This window comes from Phyllopteryx taeniolatus, chromosome 2 (assembly GCF_024500385.1).
Source record: "Phyllopteryx taeniolatus isolate TA_2022b chromosome 2, UOR_Ptae_1.2, whole genome shotgun sequence".
NCBI classification, from domain to species: domain Eukaryota; kingdom Metazoa; phylum Chordata; class Actinopteri; order Syngnathiformes; family Syngnathidae; genus Phyllopteryx; species Phyllopteryx taeniolatus.
In genome coordinates, this window is record NC_084503.1 from 9,397,903 (window position 1) to 9,417,383 (window position 19,481).

The window sequence follows — 19,481 nt, forward strand, 5'->3', positions numbered from 1 at the left end:
ATCACAATAGGGACCACCGAGTAGAACACCGAGGCAGTGATGGTGATTGGCTGACAGAATGCACAGGCTCACATCAGGCAATACAAAAAGAAGAAAGTTGATAATCGCTTATGCAAAGTATCAAAATAACACCAATAAAGCATCCATTCATTCATACTTCCTGTACTAAACAGCCACAGCATTATGACCACCTGAAAAAAGATACAAATTATGCATTTTAAATAAATTATGTTCAATTTTGTCTGTTATTGTATTTGTTGCTTGTTCTCGTGTAGTAGTGTACTGCATGATAGTAAGTTTTGATGAAGGGCGATATTGTTCAAACATTTGTCATTCCCTTTCTTCTCCAATTAGAAAAAAATAAAAACCACGACAGAAATGTTGCTGCTTAAATAGCTTGCAGATGTGGACTCAACAGCTCTCAATGTCTGCACTGTGAAACACACTGTGTCTCTCTTCTAAACAGGGTCAGATAAGTTATTGTGGAAATGAAATCCTGAAGTCTTTTGAAAAGTTCTGGATTATGACTTTTCGGTTGTGACTGTGGGGCAATTGAAAAGTTGTTATTTTAGTGAGCAGGGAAATACAAGGAGCTCCCAGACATTGATTTCATATTTTCAGAGAAAACATGTTACGAGAAGTGCTTGTCAACATCATGTTGTGACTGTTGGGTGGACCGTAATGTCACCATTACATTTACAGGACAGTCGGGCTGCACAATTGACGAACTTTTATCCGTGATCGCGATTTCGGTTGCCACGATTAAATGAGCCTGATCACGCAATAAGCGTTGCTAGGGTGTACAACATTCATGCCTAATAATTTCGGGAAATTACTAGCTTCACACAAAATCCCAATTTGGTTCTCTCGCTCTCTCTCTCGTCCGGACTGAACGCATTAAACGCTCATGTTTTAAACTTTAGTCCAGCAACACGATGTTCTATTTCCCTTTTCGTACGCCTATTTTTCCCTTTCTTTCACCATTATTCGTGTTTCCTTGTTGTAGTTAGACCCTCTTTGTGTTCCCCTATAGATCCCTCGTAGATTTCATTCATCCATCCATTTTCTGAGCCGCTTCTCCTCACTAGGGTCGCGGGCGTGCTGGAGCCTATCCCAGCTGTCATCGGGCAGGAGGCGGGGTACACCCTGAACTGGTTGCCAGCCAATCGCAGGGCACATAGGAACAAACAACCATTCGCGCTCACAGTCATGCCTACGGGCAAATTAGAGTCTCCAATTCATGCATGTTTTTGGGATGTGGGAGGAAACCGGAGTACCCGGAGAAAACCCACGCAGGCACGGGGAGAACATGCAAACTCCACACAGGCAGGGCCGGGGATTGAACCCCGGTCCTCAGAACTGTGAGGCAGACGCTCTAACCAGTCGGCCACCGTGCCGCCTCTAGATTTCATTCAATATTCTATAAAATTCCACTCTTTGTTGTGTTTCGTGTGTGTGTTTTGAGTTGAATAAGGAAACCTCTGTAATGTAGGATTTGTATTTCACAAAATGTAGCAACCTTTAGATTATGAGACTGATAAAAGGTTTGTCGTCGCTTTCCCTAAATTTTATGCATACAAAAAGTGAACTGGTACCCTTCACGAGACAAAATAGCTTGATTTATAACGTTAGGCATCAAATCCCGCTGAGTACGGAAGCAATGCAGGCGTCGCTGCTTCAACAAATTTATTTCTTAAATAAATTACATTTTATCCAAATGCCAATATGCGCTACATACATGAAACTAGGTCTCACTTGTTGTACGGTTCAGGTGTCAATTTATTTTTGTTATTATGCCCAAGAAGAAAATGGAGTGAAAAAAAAAATCCTACATCTGCATGAGTTGATTTCATTTCAAAGTTTAATCAAATACAATACATTATATTTTAAGTTCTAAACACCTGTGACTTAATGTTTTGTGTCTTTATATACAATCACGCAGACAGTGCCATGAAAAAGTATTTGCACCTGATCAAATTCCTATGTTTGCACAGTTTCCTAACTTTAATGTTTAAGATCATCAAACAAACAAGTAAAAATTTAATTTTTAAATGGTTAAATGATTTCATTTTCAAAACTACCTGGCCCTGTATGGAAAAAAAAAAAAGCTCCCTAAACTTATTGGGCCACCAAGCATTTTCTATAACTGGCGATGAGTCTTTCACATATCTGTGGAGATACTTTGGCCTACTCTTCCTTGCAGAATTGTTTTAATTCAGCAACACTGGAGGGTTTTCAAGCATGAATGGCTTTTTTAAAGGCATGCCACTGTCATGGTCTGTGTTTTGGTTTGGGTTATGTTTAGTTTTGTTCCATGTTCTCCTGTGTTCCATGTTTGTCATGTGCTCATTTGGTTGTTGTGTCCACCTGTTCTCGTCAACCTTCTGCCTTGTGTCGACCAATCAGCTCCCTCCAGCCACTCGTGTCTTGCCCAGGTGTTCTCGTCAATCCGTTTGGATTTATTTCATTGTCTTTGCAGTGTGTCATTGTCAGGTGTCATTGTCCCTATCTGTTCTACGTCTTACTCACCGGTCATAGTTTGTTTCCAGTTTGAGGTATTTAAGTGTTTTTTTGTTACTTTGGTTTGGTTGTTATCTGTTGTGGGACTTCTTTTTAGTTTTGCTTTATCCATGTTCCTTGTTTTCCCTTTTTGAAGATTGAATGTTATTTTTGAGACTCCTGCCCTCCTGCCTTGCCTCCCTGCTTCCCTGCACTTGGGTCCTCCACATTTTTTTTTTGCCTTGCCTTACTCGCCTTCGACAACCAATCGTGACAGAATGAACCAAACAAAACAGGACCCAGTGGGAAGAACATGGCGTCACCCTGCACGCCACCAGTCTGCCTCCCAGCGCCCTCAGCCTGCCAACCATAGCTACCCTCCACCAGTAAGCCCTATTGTTCCATCTTCTCTGCCCTTTTCACCTGTGTCCCCCACTTTTCAGAGTTATTCACCGTGCCCTACAATTTTACCTCCACGGAGGCGCCCAAGTAAAGGTCAAATTAAGTCACGTCCATCCACTCCGTACCACCTGTTTTTTCTAGTTGATCTTCCCAAGTCCCTGTGCACTCTGCCCCTCTCGTACCCACTACTCCCAAACCTCAATGGCAGCAGGTTGAGGAATCGACTGCAGACCCCGTTCCTGCTCCTCGGCAGCTGCGTCCAGCGGCCGCCACCCGACCCCGCCCCTGCATTACCATTGGGTTCTGCACCGTGGCTGTCCGCCTGAATGGCCCTGTAAAGACCCTGGTGCTTGGCATCCTGGATGACCTCCTGAACCGCTCAGCCAAGCCTTTGGTGGCCTGGACGGCCACCTGACTGATCTGAGGGGTGGACTCTGATGCCTTGGAACTCTGCCATAGATGCCATTTTTGCCCAGTCTCTTCCTTATTGTTGTCATGAACACTGGCTTTAACTGAGGCAAGGGAGGCCTGCAGTTCTTTAGAAGTTGTCCTGAATTCCCTTTGTGCCCTCCTAGATGAGTCATTGCTGTTCTCTTGGGGTAATCTTTGTAGGCCGGCCACTCCTGGCAAGGTTCACCACTGTTCCATGTTTTCTCAATGTGAAGATAAGGGCTCTCCCTATGGTTCGCTGAAATCCTAGAAATGGCTTCTGAAACCCTTTTCAGACTGATAGATATCAATTTCTTAATTACAAAAACAAGTGTTGCGTTTACATTTTGCTCAGTATATCTATCTATCTATCTATCTATCTATCAGTTAAGAGTCTTTAGAGAACTGTACTTGCCAATGGTGTGCTTGTTTACATGTTTTTTACATTTACATACATACTGCATTTTGCATTTCAAGTCTGCACAAGTTGCTCATTTAATGTGGCTTCAACTACACTAATATTTAAGTTATTTGTTCATGGTGATGACATCATTCTGTAACCTGTGTGGGATATACAGTCTTACCAAGTGATGGGTACAGTTAAGATAATGTATTTTGTACTGTGGATAAGTGATATTCCTGCCACTTGGCAGCTGCTGAAAGTAACTAAAAAAATTTACTTGTAATCTAACTTAGATTTTTTTAAATCAAGTAATCAGTAAAGTGACTAAGTTACTTTTTCAAGATAACAGTGGCAACATTGCCTGCCACGCATGGTTTTGGGATGTGGGAGGAAACCGAAGCACCCGAAGAAAACCCACACATGCTCGGGGAAAACATGCAAACGGCACACAGGCGAGGCCTCAGAACTGTGAGGCAGATGTGCTAACTGGTTGGCCACTGCCATTTGGAAGTTATTTACGATTACAACAAAACATTTTTTTTCAATACGATATAATTAACATAATGGTGAGATATGCCAGTGTAAGTGACTTTTATGTATGTTTATGAATGTGTATTTAGTGATCTGTTTCGGACAGGGTAGCTTCAGAAATGTTTAAGGTAGAGAATCTTGTGAATGTTTTCTTTTAAAGAGTAAAACATCAGCGAGACAAGAAATCAGAATCAGAATCAGAATCATCTTTATTTGCCAAGTATGTCCAAAACACACAAGGACGCAACATGGCTACGCCCAGGGTTCTCAAAGTACAGCAATGGTCAACATTTTTCTTAAATTTTCACAAGGGGGGATTAGGCTTCCTTCCTTTCCTGGATCTCAAAAGAGCTTCCTGTCATTGAGTGACTCAACTGAATGGGGGAAAATATTCCACTTGTTGGGGAATATATTGTTCTCACAATAAAACTGAACTACAATATGGCCAAACTCAAATCGCCTGGGGCTAATGAAAACTTTTGAAATTCCTCCAACTTACCAAAGTTAAAAAGATTTGTAATCCTTTATTCCGTTATTCATTACAACATTGAAATCTTGCGTCAAATGTTTTCTATGTTGGGTTTTCTTTCACACGTTATGATTCTTGCCAATTCTGGTCAGTATAAAAGACTGAATGGAGGCAATTATATTTATAGATCTTGAGTTTGTGCCCAAGTGCGTACAAGCGCTGCACACAACTCACAACAGAATACAACGTGAGAAATGCCCGGGCTGTTCCATTACTAATACAGAACAATATACTGTTCGGGGAGTGGTACGTTAATACAATGGTCTTTCGACCTATGACATTTTGTGGCTATAAAGTGACCGTGATGAATTAGTTTGCTCCCCTTGCAGTGTGGAAGCTAACCACAGGAGTAAAGATAAGCAATTGTTCTGTTTTTCTGTTACTGTTTTTTTATTGTATTATATTGCCTAGTGTTCAAATATTTCTTGAAATTATGACTTGACTACTGCGATAGCATAGGTTACTGATAGAGACTAGAGTGCGTGTGTTCCGACATGTACAAAATCGGAACGGAACTACCCCTCTATTGTTTATTATTCATCAAGTTATAATGACAGACACTATTCTCCTTATTACAAGCTAGAGAACGATTAAAACCATTTTAACATATTTTATTATAATGTAAGATTACTGCATATATTGCTCTGAGTATATTCTGACAGAAGGCCCAAAGAATTGGAGGAGATCATACTTTTACAGTATCCTTTTTAATGAAGTGATTTTCTTCATCTCCATATGAAATGCTCTCCTGCACATGTTAACTATTGGGGTCTTCAAAGTTCTCCAATTCCCAGTTCAAGAATAAAACTGGCGACCTCTTAGCGAATGAATCATCCATCTTCCAGGTCAGGCCCACATGTTAATAATCAAGTACTTAATAGTGCATTGTCTTCATGCTTTTCAGAGGTGAGGGAGCCAACGAGGAAACACAAAGGACATGGTTTTCACCTTGGCATGGGAATACATGCCCTCCATAATGTGTCAGCTGAAAAACATGTCCTACCCTTACTGTTGTGTCAAGCTGGTCATCTTAAAGGAAATAGCTTTGCACATTTCGCGTGTGTGGTGATAATAATGGACCTGGTGAGTCAATCAGCTATGGAGGGAAAGTAGACTAACAGAGATCTACGTACGTATAAGTGTGCACTTACAGCACTATAAAACAGATCTCATCGTCTTCAATTGTCCCATGCCTTCTTTAAAATTTCACACAATCATTGTGAACAAATAACATTGTTACTGTACATTCATGTGTGTATGTATGTGTATATATATATATATATATGTGTATATATATATATATATATATATATATATATATATCTGTATTCCGTGATATGCTGCAGGGACTCATTGTTTCTGGGCTGGGACCCATTGTTTCCATGACGTGTATCCCAGGACTCACATAGTCTCAAGTGTAAAATGATCTATGCTTTGGGAGAAGGCTTTATTTATATTGAAAGCACCACTGGAAGGGCTATGTGCATTGACTTGCCCATAACATGTCATTTGTTGTTCTCTAAAAATAACTGTAGTCCAAATACAAACATACATTAATTGTTTTCCTGGAAGGACCGTTGGACTGATGCCTCTAAATTCATATTAAAGTCTCATAGTTTTATTGCATTTTTTGCAAACAACAATTGCATAGCAACAGTCTTATAAAACACTAACAGTAACATGCATCACAACAAGCATCTGCAAGGGTGTGGTCTGACATTTTGCTTTTGTTTTTACAAGTCTGACTCAGGAACTACAACCCCAATTCCAATGAAGTTGGGACGTTGTGGTAACCATAAATAAAAACAGAATAAAATGATTTGCAAATCATGACCTATATTTAATTGAATACACTACAAAGACAAGATATTTAATGTTCAACCTGATAAACTTGATTGTTTTTAGCAAAAAATCATTAACTTAGAATTTTATGGCTGCAACACGTTCCAAAAAAGCTGGGACAGGGTCATGTTTACCACTGTGTTACATCATCGTTTCTTTTAACAACATTCAATAAACCTTTGGGAACTGAGGACACTAATTGTTGAAGCTTTGTAGGTGGAATTCTTTCCCATTCTTGCTGGATGTACAGCTTCAGCTGTTCAACAGTCCGGGGTCTCCGTTGTCGTATTTTACACTTCAATGGGAGACAGGTCTGGACTGCTGGCAGCCCAGTCGAGTACCCGCAGTCTTTTACTACGAAGCCACGCTGTTGTAACACGTGCAGAATGTGGTTTGGCATTGTATTGATGAAATAAGCAGGGGCGTCCATGAAAAAGACATTGCTTGGATGGCATCATGTTTCTCCAAAACCTGTATGTACCTTTCAGCATTAATGGTGCCTTCACAGATGTGTAAGTTACCCATGCCATTGGCACTACCACAGCCCCATACCATCACAGATGCTGGCTTTTGAACTTTGCGTCCATAACAGTCCGGATGGTTATTTTCCTCTTTGTTCCGGAGGACACGACTTCCACAATTTCCAAAAACAATTTGTAATGTGGACTCGTCGGACCACAGAACACTTTTCCAGTTTGCATCAGTCCATCTTAGATGAGCTCGGGCCCAGAGAAGCCCGCGGCGTTTCTGGGTGGTGTTGATAAATTGATTTTGCTTTGCATAGTAGAGTTTCAAGTTGCACTATGCGTGATACGGATGTAGCGCCGAACTGTATTTACTGACAATGGTTTTCAAGTTTATTGTTTTTAGCAAATCATCATTAACTTTTTAAATTTTATGGCTGCAACACGTTCCAAAAAAGCTGGGACAGGTGGCAAAAAAGACTGAGGAATGCTCATCAAACACCTGTTTGGAACATCCCACAGGTGAACATTCCAACTTCATTGGAATCGGGGTTGTATGAGAAAACACTTGTGACTTGGGTAAATTAAGTTACTGTGTTTCCCTGATGTCATAGCGGGTAGTTTCGCATTCAGGTCAAAATAGATATTAAATAATAAATAGTAAGTACAGTCAGGGTCACCCAGGGCAAAGTACAGCTCATTGACCTCCTGTGACAAATACTATATGATTGACCTCAATTTCCCTCAACCGGATGTGGGCCAAGGGTGCAAAGAGAGATGGGTAGCTTCGACTAGGGGGGGGTTGGACTCTCTTCCACTCTGGAGTTGCCCACAGTGAGGGCTTCTCCGCTTAGGTTGCTGCCCCCGCGACTTGACCCCGGATAAGCAGAATAAAACGGACGGATAGACAGACGGACAAGACATTTTAGAAAATGGGATGACTTCAGTCTGATATTTTCAGGAATCCTAAACAGGAAAAATTCAGATTCAGTGTGCAATGTTTTGGCATCTCGTATTCCCATTGCAATAATAATGGATTTACTGTATGAGTAGAAATAGTAGAGCTTTATTTGAACTGCAGAATACTGTTGTTCTCACAGAAATACACAGGAACAACAATTACACTGACAATGTCAGCGTCAGAGCCTTCTAAAATGTTTTTTCAAAGCAATGAGGATAGAGTAAAAGAGGAGAAAAGGTTATATAGAGAGCACTTGCGGTTGGTGTTTTTTTTTTTTTTTTTTTAAATTACTCTACCAGTAAAAGTATGCAGAGTGGCCTCTGCTACTGTCATTAAGGGGCCGCCATGCATGGCGAAAGGGCGAAAGTTAACACTACTTCCTCCAGCTCTGTTCAGGACGAATGACAAAAAATAGAGAAACTCTTAGAAAGGAGGAGGCTGGACGACAATTTTACTGAGTAAAATCCTTATAACTCCGTCAGAAACAATAATTTGTTCACATTAAAGTCAAAACAGTAATCATTCAATGGTGTTTTATATCTTAAGACCATTGTACACAAGCAATAATTTATCAGCAGTGATTTCATTTTTGAACCAAATTAATTCATTGGTAATCCAGTAATGCGGCTGAAGCATTAAAAAAAAAAAAAAACATGAATACGTGTGTTTTGTTATATGGTTGAATAATTAGTGGGAAACCCACTGGGAAAAAAAACTAATGGTATCATTTTAAGCAAAGGGTGACCCAAATGCAGGGAACAAGGATCATCGAGGAAAAAAAAATATAAATGAATCAAGTCCGAAAATACAAGCAAACTGACGAGACAACGAGGAACACCTGGACAAGACACGAGTGGCTGGAGGGAGCTGATTGATTGACAAGAACAAGTGTAGACAACAACCGAAGGAGCACAAGAGACATGAACAACAGGGGACACAGGAAAACATGAAACAAAACTAAATATAATCTAACCAAGAACAAAGACCCTGACAGGTACAGTATTTTGTTATTATTCTAATATTGCCACTTTATTCTCATAAAATAAAGATTTTTTTTTTCTCTCTCTCATAACCCACCAAGTTTTTCATGTGTACTCTCAAAATTGTTCTGGTAATATATTTGTTTTCTTTGGGGGCCCTACTCATTTGTAACAGCATAATATTGGTCTCCAACTGGAAAAACTCTACAAATATAGTGCTTTTTTTTCTTTTCATTTATAGAATTAAAAAGAATAATAATAATTAGAGGTCGGTGATTTTCATTGCACTGCAACAACAAGGGGCTTTTTTTTAAAATTAAGATCTAAATAGCGCGCTGAATTGCAGGTTTTCTCAAAAGGGATTTCCTAAAATTGCGATCTTTTACTAAGATGCCAAGTAGCAGGCGCTTAAACTTCGTGTGTTACAGCCTGAATAGAGGGAGATTAAATGACTATTCAGAACAAACAATGTTTCTTCTGCGGAAGCTCTACCAAGAATGAATGAAGAAATGAAGAAAGCCCAGAACTCCCTCCTCTGTCTTTGGCAGACATAAGCAGTTGATCACCGATCACTTTTCTTAACGAGGCTAAACTAGCAGATTACAGATCTGACACGTTTTACATGTATGTATACAAGCATTTTTAAACAGTGTTAACCATATTAAACGTTGCAAATCCCTTTTTAACGTCTTTTAAAGCACACACCATTTCCAACAAGTCTCGATAAAGTCCTACAATCATCTTCATGAATTTGACCTAATAATGAATTACTAACTTTTAAATTCTTTTATGACCTATCATATAGGACAGTAATCTATTACACACTCCCCTGCAAAATTAGATGTTGTCCCAACATCACAATATTTACCTTATATTTATCTAGTATTTTCAAATTGTCTTAACTGTGTACTGATTGTAATAACCCTATAGTAACTGATGCTAGGTTTACACTAAACATGAATGGTCCACCACTACATTGATGAAAGTATTAGTACACCTGCATATAGTAAGGCTAGTAATTTTGGAATGGGTTTGTCAACACTGTCAGTGGCTGAACTTCTCTATACGGTAAGTGCTGGTACTGGTAAGGCATTCTGTTTGCGTGCACTGCACTGTAGCACGTTGGATTTCCAAGCTGGCCATAGGTGAAGCTTTTTGGAGGTCGTCTCTCTCTCTCCTTGGGAAGTCACATTTTTGTTCTTTTTCATTTCCACCAGAATCTCGGTGCGGAGACATTGCAACCTCATGCTGTGTTTCTTCAAGTGGTTCATCATGACACTGATTTTCATCTTCCAACAGCACATCCTCCTGCTGTGGCTGACCTTCATCTGTGTTTGAGCTAAGTCCGGGCCCTTCAGTGTTCAGAGCTCATCTCTCTTGGTTACTGTCCTCTCGTTTGTCATGTTGAGTAGTTCTGTCTGCAATAGGCACTTGAAGGTCTACTCCTGGCCTGTAGTAGTACACACCATCCTCTTCGTCATTGTGTTCCTCTTGATCTATGTTTTCAGTAGGTGTCTTCTTCTTTTGTTAGGATTTTGTTTTTGGCTGGCTCTCCAAAGGTAAGTGATCACATGGTAATAGCAAGTTTCAGTGCAAGATTCTTGCACAGTCATGTAACCATGTATTGGTCAACAACAGTAAGCAAATAGTGCAGAGTACAGACTACTACAGTGGGTGCACGACTAATGTATAAATGACCCGACAGAGATGGTAGAAGGTATTCAAGTCGTTGGCTAGTGTACTATTGTTCTCAGCTTGGGGGGGATCGTCGCTTGTAATTGGTCAGCGATTGAAATGCATGCCAGACTGATTTCGAGTCATTAGCGCTAAATTGTTTTTCCAACTTTGCTGCATAGTTCCTCTTTGCAATGTTAATTTCTTTAGTCAGCTGGTTTCTAGCTCGATTATACAAGCCCCTGTCCCCGCTTTGACATGCGTCCTCCTTAGCTCGGCGAAGTTGCTTAAGTTTAGCAGTGAACCACGGCTTGTTGTTGTTGAATGTGCAAAATGACTTTGTTGGTATACACGCATCTTCACAGAAACTGATATAGGATGTGACAGTGTCCGTATATTCATCCAGGCTGCCAGCTGAATTTTCAAAGACACTCCAGTCTGTGCAGTCTAAACAGCTTTTAAGTTCCATCTTTGCTTCTTTGGTCCACTTTTTCATTGTTTTCACTGTAGACTTTGCGCATTTAAGTTTTTGTCTGTATGTTGGTATTAAGTGAATTTAGCAGTGATCAGACAAGCCCAGAGCTGCACGAGGTATAGCACGTTATTTAGCGTAGTATAACAGTGGTCTAAAATGTTATTTTCCCTGGTCGGACAGTCGATGTGTTGCTTTTATTTAGAAAGTTTGTGGTTGAGTTTAGCTTTGTTAAAAGTCCCCAAGAATAATGAGGGGTGAGTCTGGGTGGGTTTTTTTTAAATTTTGTTTACTTGTTCAGCGAGCATTAGCAGTGCGGCATTCGTGTTAGCTCGAGGAGGAATGTAAACGGGAGAGAATGAAAAATGCAAACTCGCGCGGCGTGTAAAATGGCTTACAGTTCAAAAACAGCGACTCCAAATTCGGCTGCAGTGTTCCTTTTTGCACGGACAAAGCTTTAGTAAATCAGTAATACGTGTTTTATCAAGTATTCTGCTGCACTGGAAAACATCAAGATCAATTTCTTGTCCTTAACCATGTGATTTCAAATTCTAACATTGCGCTAAAGTAGCTAAAATTGCTTTCAACATTGGATAATGTTACTGAAACTGTGTTTTCCAGATGGTGGCCTCAGATAGCTCTTTGCATATGTCTGAGCATTTTTTCTAACTGGAGAAGCAAACCTTGTTGTAAACCTCAAGTTAAATGAATAAACTGAGCTGTGGAAAACATTAGTGCTCTTTGCTGTCATATGATAAGGTCAACAAATGAATGTTATGAAATAATACTCAAAACAATAGTGATTATGCATAACGTCAATCTTTAGCATTACATGCTTGGTGATGAATTTTGACTAAATAATGTAAACACACTGGTCAAAAGAACGGATGTATTAATTTTTCACTTTCTCCATGATTATTCATGATTGGGCCAGCCATTTGATGCAAAATACCTTGAGAGTATTTTTACATATTTGGCCAATATGACTAATGCCAGTGTCAGTTTTACAAAGACCAGAAATTGTTACTTAGATCCCTCGAAACACTGTTTATCTTCAGTACCAGTGTTACACACTGGGAGTCCAAAGCTGGAAGGAGTGGTGCTACGGGCAGAGTCGTATAAAAGAGATGCCGGAGGAGTGTGCTGAAGCACACTGAAGAGGAGGAGAGACCTGAGAAGAAGAGAGGAACAAGAAAAGGAGAGATCAAGCATAGGCCCAAGGACCAGTCCACAAACAGGTAATACATATCTTCACGTCCCTGTTGTATTTCTCTGGGAGAGGTTTTATATAATACAAATCAGACATTTCTTACACGAATGAGGAGAACTCATCCAAGGATTTAAAGTTTCCAATTGTTGTCTGTTTAATAATAATGTAAATTTGAGTCACCTTTGTTCAATTTTATTGGAATCTAAAGTTTTTAATACACTGTATATCTGCAACTAATTTATTGTAATAGTAGACTTGATAACATCTGAATTGAGTGTATATGATAAATTGGACAAACTACCAGTGTTTCTGACAGTTAATTACACAAATGCAATCTTTTGTGTGCGAGTGCTTCGTAAGTAGATGGATACAAAAAAATGCCTGTGAGCCCCCCTGACAAATGGTGATGGCTAACACAGATGTGAAATCTGAGTGGGGGCTTCAGCAACGTCTTTCTTGTGGGTTGTTTTCTTTGCCCCAGCCCTCCCCATACGAAGATGTCCGAGATCATGTTTGAAGGCATGTTCCTGTTGTAAAAGTCAACGTGTTTGTATGATAACTCAAAGTGAGCAAATGTCTTACATAAATGAGAGCGATGATCAACTGTTTGAAAGGCATTTGCTTTCACTGTGCTTCAATAAGTGACTGATGATAGCGTAGTGGTTCACTTGCCTGACTTCCGTGCAGGCAGTGCGGGTTGAGTTCACACTCAGTGACGGTGTGATTGTGAATGGTTGTCTATCTCTGTTTGTTCCCTGTAGCAGAATGTTTTCTATTCTATTTGTATTTGTATTTTATTTTTTCCAGAGGTGAATTTGTGCTGCTGGTCTCTATCCTTTTCTGAGTTCCCTGGTATAAAACATGCACTACCAGAGGTGAAAGTTTGACGGTCATATACAAAGGCAGAAGGCGACAATGCTACTGAGGATACTCCTTTTCATTGTGGGAATCAGCCGAGCTACAGTTTTTTCAGCTCAAGGTGAGTCTCTCACAAAGTTCACTTGACATTAGCAAAAACTGTCTGTACTGTACGAATTTAAAAGCCCTTCTTTATCGCTGAATAAAATACTTCAGGACACTTGCAATAAATACTATTCCCCTTCAAATGGAATTCCAATTTTTTCACAATTTAAAACACTTTCCCTCGTGTCTTGATAAAAGGTCTTTATGGTTTTTCTGTCAAAATACATATATCTGGCGCCCTTAACATCCGCTGGTATATATCACTCGGTTTTGACTGGGCATTTCTTTTTCATGCAAATGAGTCACTGCTAGGCATAGGCATTGCAACAAGGCGGCCAAGTACTTGTTCTAAAAAAATCCCAGAGTCTGAGCGTACCTCCATAAAGATTCATTTAAAGCATCATTTTCATTCACTTTGGCAGCACTTCATCACCGAGGAGCTAAATTGCACTTGTCAGTTAGTGTGCGTATACATGTCGCCAAACACAAATACCTCCCCGCCCCTAAATCGACAACTATGTCAAATATTCAAGGATGTGGCAGTTTTCAGAAGCTAACGCTAATAACACTGTTCGCTAATGCTAATCTGTGCCAACATTGTGGCTCTCCTCAACATTTGGCTTTGACATGACAGTGCTAACGTGTAGTTCAGTGGCCATACTCTGGCTCCTTCTTGAAAATGGCAGATCTTCTCCAAGCCACGCTTTCAAGTTATAGGCAGAGAAACTTTGGCTTGGGGGCGTTATTTTGTGAATTAAAATTGAGAATGGCTTGCTTGCAGTCACAGAAACAGGCAGCTATAGGCAGCCAACATTTACTTGGCTGTTCAACGATGACCTAATCAAATCAAATCAACGGTCTCTTACAGGACTATGGAGAAGCGAAGATTCCAGCACTTCTGTAACCCACTCTCATGGTACAGTTTCTTCTCTTGTTTTACACCCTATAAGTTGAACTCTATCATTCTCCTAAATGTGATTTCCATGTTTGGTTCTGAACTACCTAGACAACTACGAATGGACCACATGGTTCAATGTGGACCATCCCGGAGGCCGTGGAGACTACGAGCAGCTGGATGCCATTCGCTTTTACTATCGGGCCAAAGTGTGTGAGACTCCTCGGGCGCTGGAGGCCAGAACCACTGATTGGCTCCCAGCCCGTGAAACTGGAGAGAAGGTGCATGCAGACCCAACTGTGGGCTTCTGGTGCCTCAATGAGGAGCAAGGTTCAGAACGGAACTGTTCCAACTATGCTGTCCGATTTCTTTGTCCTAAAGGTTTGTCCTCATTTTCAGGTTGCTTTAAAATTCCAGATCTTGATGTTTAACCAATGCCTTTTCCAAGTCTGCATATCCCACTTGCTTTGTGCTAAACACGATTGCATAATAGGCGATATGTTGATTTATATTTTTACTAGATCATTGCTATAATTGTCACTTTGTGGTTTAATGTGACTAAAGCTCTATTTCTTATCATCAGGTAACAGCCTAAACTTTCAGGATACATGGAGTCCGTGGTCAGACTGGGGTCCATGTCCTGCCCTCTGTGGTCAAGTGGGGTTCCAAATACGCTCCAGAAGCTGTAGTTCTCCCTCAATGCTTTGCAATGGACCAAAGGTAGAAAGGAAAGAATGTCATGGACCAGAGTGTCTGACAGGTAAACTGACAATGGTTGGTTTAAACATTTACAGCTTGTTTTCTTAACCATACTAGCATGCAGGGCCAGCTCACCTATGGGGCAAGATGGGCAGATGCTAAGGGCATCGAGGCCTCTAGGGGGTGCCAAATAATCGGGTAAAGAAAAATCTACTTCAATATATTTATATTAAAAACACATTTTTACTTTTAACTTTACATTTCAAGTCAAAATATTTCAACTATAACAAAATGAAAAAGGAGTCCATTGAAATCAATATAAACAATTAAATAAGCAAATAGGATCAATGTGAACTCCTTTGAAATCAACACTCCTGTCCGGAACATAAAAAGTGACATTCCCAGCCACAGCTGACAGCAAACTGGACGTAAAACTACACAGCTATCGCTGGCTGAGTTGAGCAGGCAGCGCAGTGGCTTACCCACTAGGCTTCACCTGCGTTTAATCAACTCTTGAGTGCCCGGGTTAGTTGCCGTATACTGTATTTCTAAATTTATGATGGTAGCTGCACTTTAAATGGTATATGAAAATCTAATTATCATGAGTAATACATTTAAAAGAATCTGACATTTAGTTAAAGATTTCATAATAAATAAATATATAATAATAGAAGAAATAATAACATAAATACAAAAATGATGTAATGTTAAACTAAAACGTTAAGTAAAGTCCAGATGAAACCAGCGGATGAATGCATCTCTTTCAAGTGGGGAAGCTTCCCATTAACAGTAAATTGACAACAAACTCTTCACATTGAAAAGTTAATGTAGATTCTAATTTAAAACAATAAACCATAGAATACCTTTATATTACTAACCGGGCACAACTTTATGTTCTGATTAATGCAAATGCCCATCTTGCACCATTGAAGGAGCGCTGTCATTGTCAGTGAGATTTTTGTAATCCCGCCTGGTTTATCAGAATTTGAATATGGTGCCTAGCGTCAGATTATATTATCAATGAATACTATAGTTATTTTCTCCATCTTTTAGATTGCTCCCTACATTGTGTAATGGGGAAGGTAAATGCAGAGTGTGACACATGCATGTGTGACGAGCACATCCTGCTGGGCTCTGTTCGCGGTTCTGGCGGTCTCATTGCTGAGGGGGCTGCAATACTTGGCTCGAACAAACTCCACACGCTCACAGACCACAATGGACACTTTCGTATCCCTGGGCTCTGCCCTGATGGCAACACTACATTGACAATCAGACTGCAAGGCCATGCCACCCTTAGTGTCATTGTTCCCAAGAGCTCTGAGCGTACCACAGTCCTCAGTGTACAGCTCAAAAGAACCGGTACAGTAAAAATCCTTTTAAGTAATGAGTGAAATGGTTCAAAATTAATATATTATATTTATTATTTTGGACACTTTTCAGAGAAGCTTCATGTGTTGAGCAACCCTGCTAGCAAGGCCAGGAGAGAGGGTCAAACTACTGCCTTCTGCTGTAATGTGGCTGGAACACCACAGCCAGACAAGTACCAATGGTCGGACTTGATATTTTATTTATAATATAAAGCACATATACTATAACTATGTTTTCATTACATTTTCATACTGTTTATAACAGCTTGTTTCTGTTTTTCTAATCCGTGTCTGTGGTTTTCTCAACAAAGGTTCCATAACAACAGCCTCTTAGAGACGAAATCTGAGAGTACCTTGGTTCTTAAAGATCTGCATCCTGACCAAGCTGGAGAGTACTATTGCAAAGCAAGTGGTCAGTCTGGGGCCATTAAGACCAAAGCAGCCATGCTCAAAATCATCGGTTTGTTTTACTTTACTGGTAATAAAAATAATGATAATAAAATGCATACATACAAAAGCCATCAAAACTAATTTAAAATTGAAATGTCCTTTCTCCTTCAGACAAAAATAGCTATTCATGCAACCCCAAGCCTGAATCCCATCTCATACGACTTCCACATGACTGCTACCAAAACAGCACAAACTCAATCTACTACGATGTGGGCAAATGCCCTTCCAGCACATGCGTTGGGCAATTGGACAATGGTATCAGATGCAAAGACAAAGTGACTTACTGCTGCAGTGTGGCAAAGATGGAGGAAATGCACCTGACATGCCAGGGCTACCAACTACCCGCAAAGGTGGTTACTGAATGCGGCTGTCAGAAATGTGTCGACACCAAGGCTATTGTGCATGGTAGAGCTGTGGCTGCAGACAATGGTGAGCCAATGAGATTTGGCCACATCTTCATGAATGGTGTAAGAATTAGCCGAACGGGCTACAAAGGTACCTTCACCATCCACGTTCCTCCTGAAACAGAGAGGTTCGTCCTGACGTTTGTGGACAACATGAATAATTTCATCAACACAACAAAGGTACTTCCATTCAATGCCAAAGGAGGTGCTGTTTACCACGAAATTAAACTTCTGCGAAAGAAAGTTCCTGTGACTATAAGTTCCTTAGAAACCAACACTCTTGAACTTGGGGAAGTAGAGGGCCAGGAGCCAGTGGCTCACATTCAGATTCCCCCCAATTCCTTCTATAAGGAGAACGGAGAAGTGTTTGTGGGTGACGTAAATGCTAGTGTAACATTTCTTGATCCCAGAGATGTTTCCACAGCAGCTGCAGCCCAAAGTGATCTCAACTTTGTAGGGAATGAAGGAGATACCTTGCCACTGAGAACCTATGGGATGTTCTCGGTTGACTTCAGAGGTGGAGAAACCGATGAGCCCTTGAATGCAGGTGAGGTGAAGGTGTTCCTAGATTCTGCCCAGGTGACTATGCCTGAACACCTTGGAACCATGAAGCTGTGGTCACTCAACCCCGATACAGGCCTGTGGGAGGAGGAGGGAAGTCTGAAGGTTGAAAAGAAATCAAGAGGAAAAAGGGAAGAGAGAACTTTTCTGATTGGGAACATGGAGATCAGAGAGCGGCGACTTTTTAACCTGGACGTCCCAGAGAACCGTAGGTGTTATGTGAAAGTAAGGGCCTTCCGCGGTGAACGTTTCATGCCCAGTGAACAGGTTGAGGGTGTTGTAATGAGTCTCATAAACATGGAGCCCACAGCTGGCTATTCCTCTAACCCTCGTGCTTGGGGACGTTTTGACAGTGTCATCACCGGCCCGAATGGTGCATGTCTTCCTGCCTTCTGCGATGAGCAAAAGGCAGATGCCTACTCTGCATATGTCATGGCCAACCTTGGAGGCGAGGAACTAGAGGCTGTCCCTTCTACTCCCAAACTCAGTCCAAACCTCATCGGAGTGCCTCAGCCATACCTGGGCAGGCTGAACTACAGGCGCACTGACCATGAAAACCCCAGACTGAAGAAGACAGCATTTAGCATCAATTTGGCAAAACCAAGTCCGAACACAGCTGAAGAGGCCAACGGACCAGTGTATGCATTTGAAAAACTGAAAGAATGTGAAGAGGCACCATTCAGTGCTGCACATTTCCGCTTCTCACGAGTGGAAGGAGATCATTACGATTACAACACGGTGCCATTCAATGAGGATGACCCCATGAGCTGGACAGAGGATTACCTCAGTTGGTGGCCGAAGCCGATGGAATACCGTGCCTGCTACATCAAAGTCAAAACCAACACCCCACATGAGATTAATGTGCGGTCCCATAACATGGGGGGGACTCACCCAAAGACAGTGGGCCAGCTGTATGGTCTCCGAGATATCCGAAGTATACGTGACATGGAACAGACAGGAGTGTCAGCCGTGTGCCTGGAGTTCAAGTGCAGTGGGATGCTGTATGATCAGGAACGCGTTGATCGCACATTGGTGAAGGTGATCCCACAGGGTAGCTGTAAAAGGGATCATGTCAACCCATTACTCCAGGAGTACCTGGTGAACCACCTGCCACTAGCCGTCAACAATGACACAAATGAGTTCACTATGCTGGCACCTCTTGACCCTCTCGGCCATAACTACGGAATCTATACAGTAACAGATCAGGATCCACGCACAGCCAAAGAAATTGCTCTCGGACGCTGCTTTGATGGCACCTCAGACGGCACTTCTCGTGTCATGAAGAGCAATGAGGGTGTCGCGCTGACATTCACTTGTGGAGCTCGCGAGGTTACACGTCAAAGTGTCTTCCAGGCCCTGCAGAGCTCTCAAGGCCAGATAGCCACTAGTGTGGGGAGAAGTGAAGGGAGACAAAACCGGCGCCGGCAAAGGGCCAATACTTGGCGCAACAGTCAAAGACACAGCACCAGAGATCCTAAAGGAAGAGCCACAAAAAACAGAAGTTAAACATACCACTTACAGTCAAGTACTGCGCAAGACTCTAAGTGTCCAACATTAATCTTGATTTGGTGCAAATATTTTATGTTTTACAACTTCACTAAAAATGTAATAACTACAAGAGCTAGCCTATTTCTTTATGCCATTCAGATTGTTTTCAATGTCTTTTATAAATGTTCTACTTGAAACTGTAAATAGGATATTTATTACAATTAAAACATTGCAAGATGATTCTTATGTTATTTTATC

The 19,481-nt window shown here is 41.0% G+C and overlaps 1 protein-coding gene and 1 long non-coding RNA gene across 2 annotated transcripts; one reads left to right on the forward strand and one right to left on the reverse strand.

Annotated features, from left to right (window-relative positions):
• Window positions 1-6,128: 6,128 nt before the first annotated feature.
• Window positions 6,129-18,818, reverse strand: LOC133470561 (uncharacterized). Its single transcript, XR_009786017.1, has 3 exons — window positions 18,627-18,818; window positions 17,648-17,813; window positions 6,129-12,357 (listed from the first exon to the last, which is right to left on the reverse strand). It is a non-coding gene; the product is annotated as an uncharacterized LOC133470561 (long non-coding RNA).
• Window positions 10,459-19,463, forward strand: cilp (cartilage intermediate layer protein, nucleotide pyrophosphohydrolase). The gene is made up of 10 exons (XM_061759020.1): window positions 10,459-10,599; window positions 12,245-12,424; window positions 13,204-13,375; window positions 14,228-14,275; window positions 14,366-14,635; window positions 14,838-15,014; window positions 16,007-16,312; window positions 16,394-16,502; window positions 16,632-16,780; window positions 16,882-19,463. The coding sequence occupies exons 3-10, from the start codon at window positions 13,312-13,314 to the stop codon at window positions 19,239-19,241; spliced, it is 3,483 nt and encodes a 1,160-aa protein (XP_061615004.1). The 5' UTR covers window positions 10,459-10,599; window positions 12,245-12,424; window positions 13,204-13,311; the 3' UTR covers window positions 19,242-19,463.
• Window positions 19,464-19,481: the final 18 nt, after the last annotated feature.

Coding starts and splice junctions, on each gene's coding strand:
- cilp (XM_061759020.1), top strand. CDS start 13,312: ATGCTACTGAGGATACTCCTTTTCATTGTGGGAATCAGCCGAGCTACA. Junction 14,636..14,837: donor CCGATTTCTTTGTCCTAAAG/GTTTGTCCTCAT, acceptor TCTTATCATCAG/GTAACAGCCTAAACTTTCAG. Junction 16,313..16,393: donor TGTACAGCTCAAAAGAACCG/GTACAGTAAAAA, acceptor GACACTTTTCAG/AGAAGCTTCATGTGTTGAGC.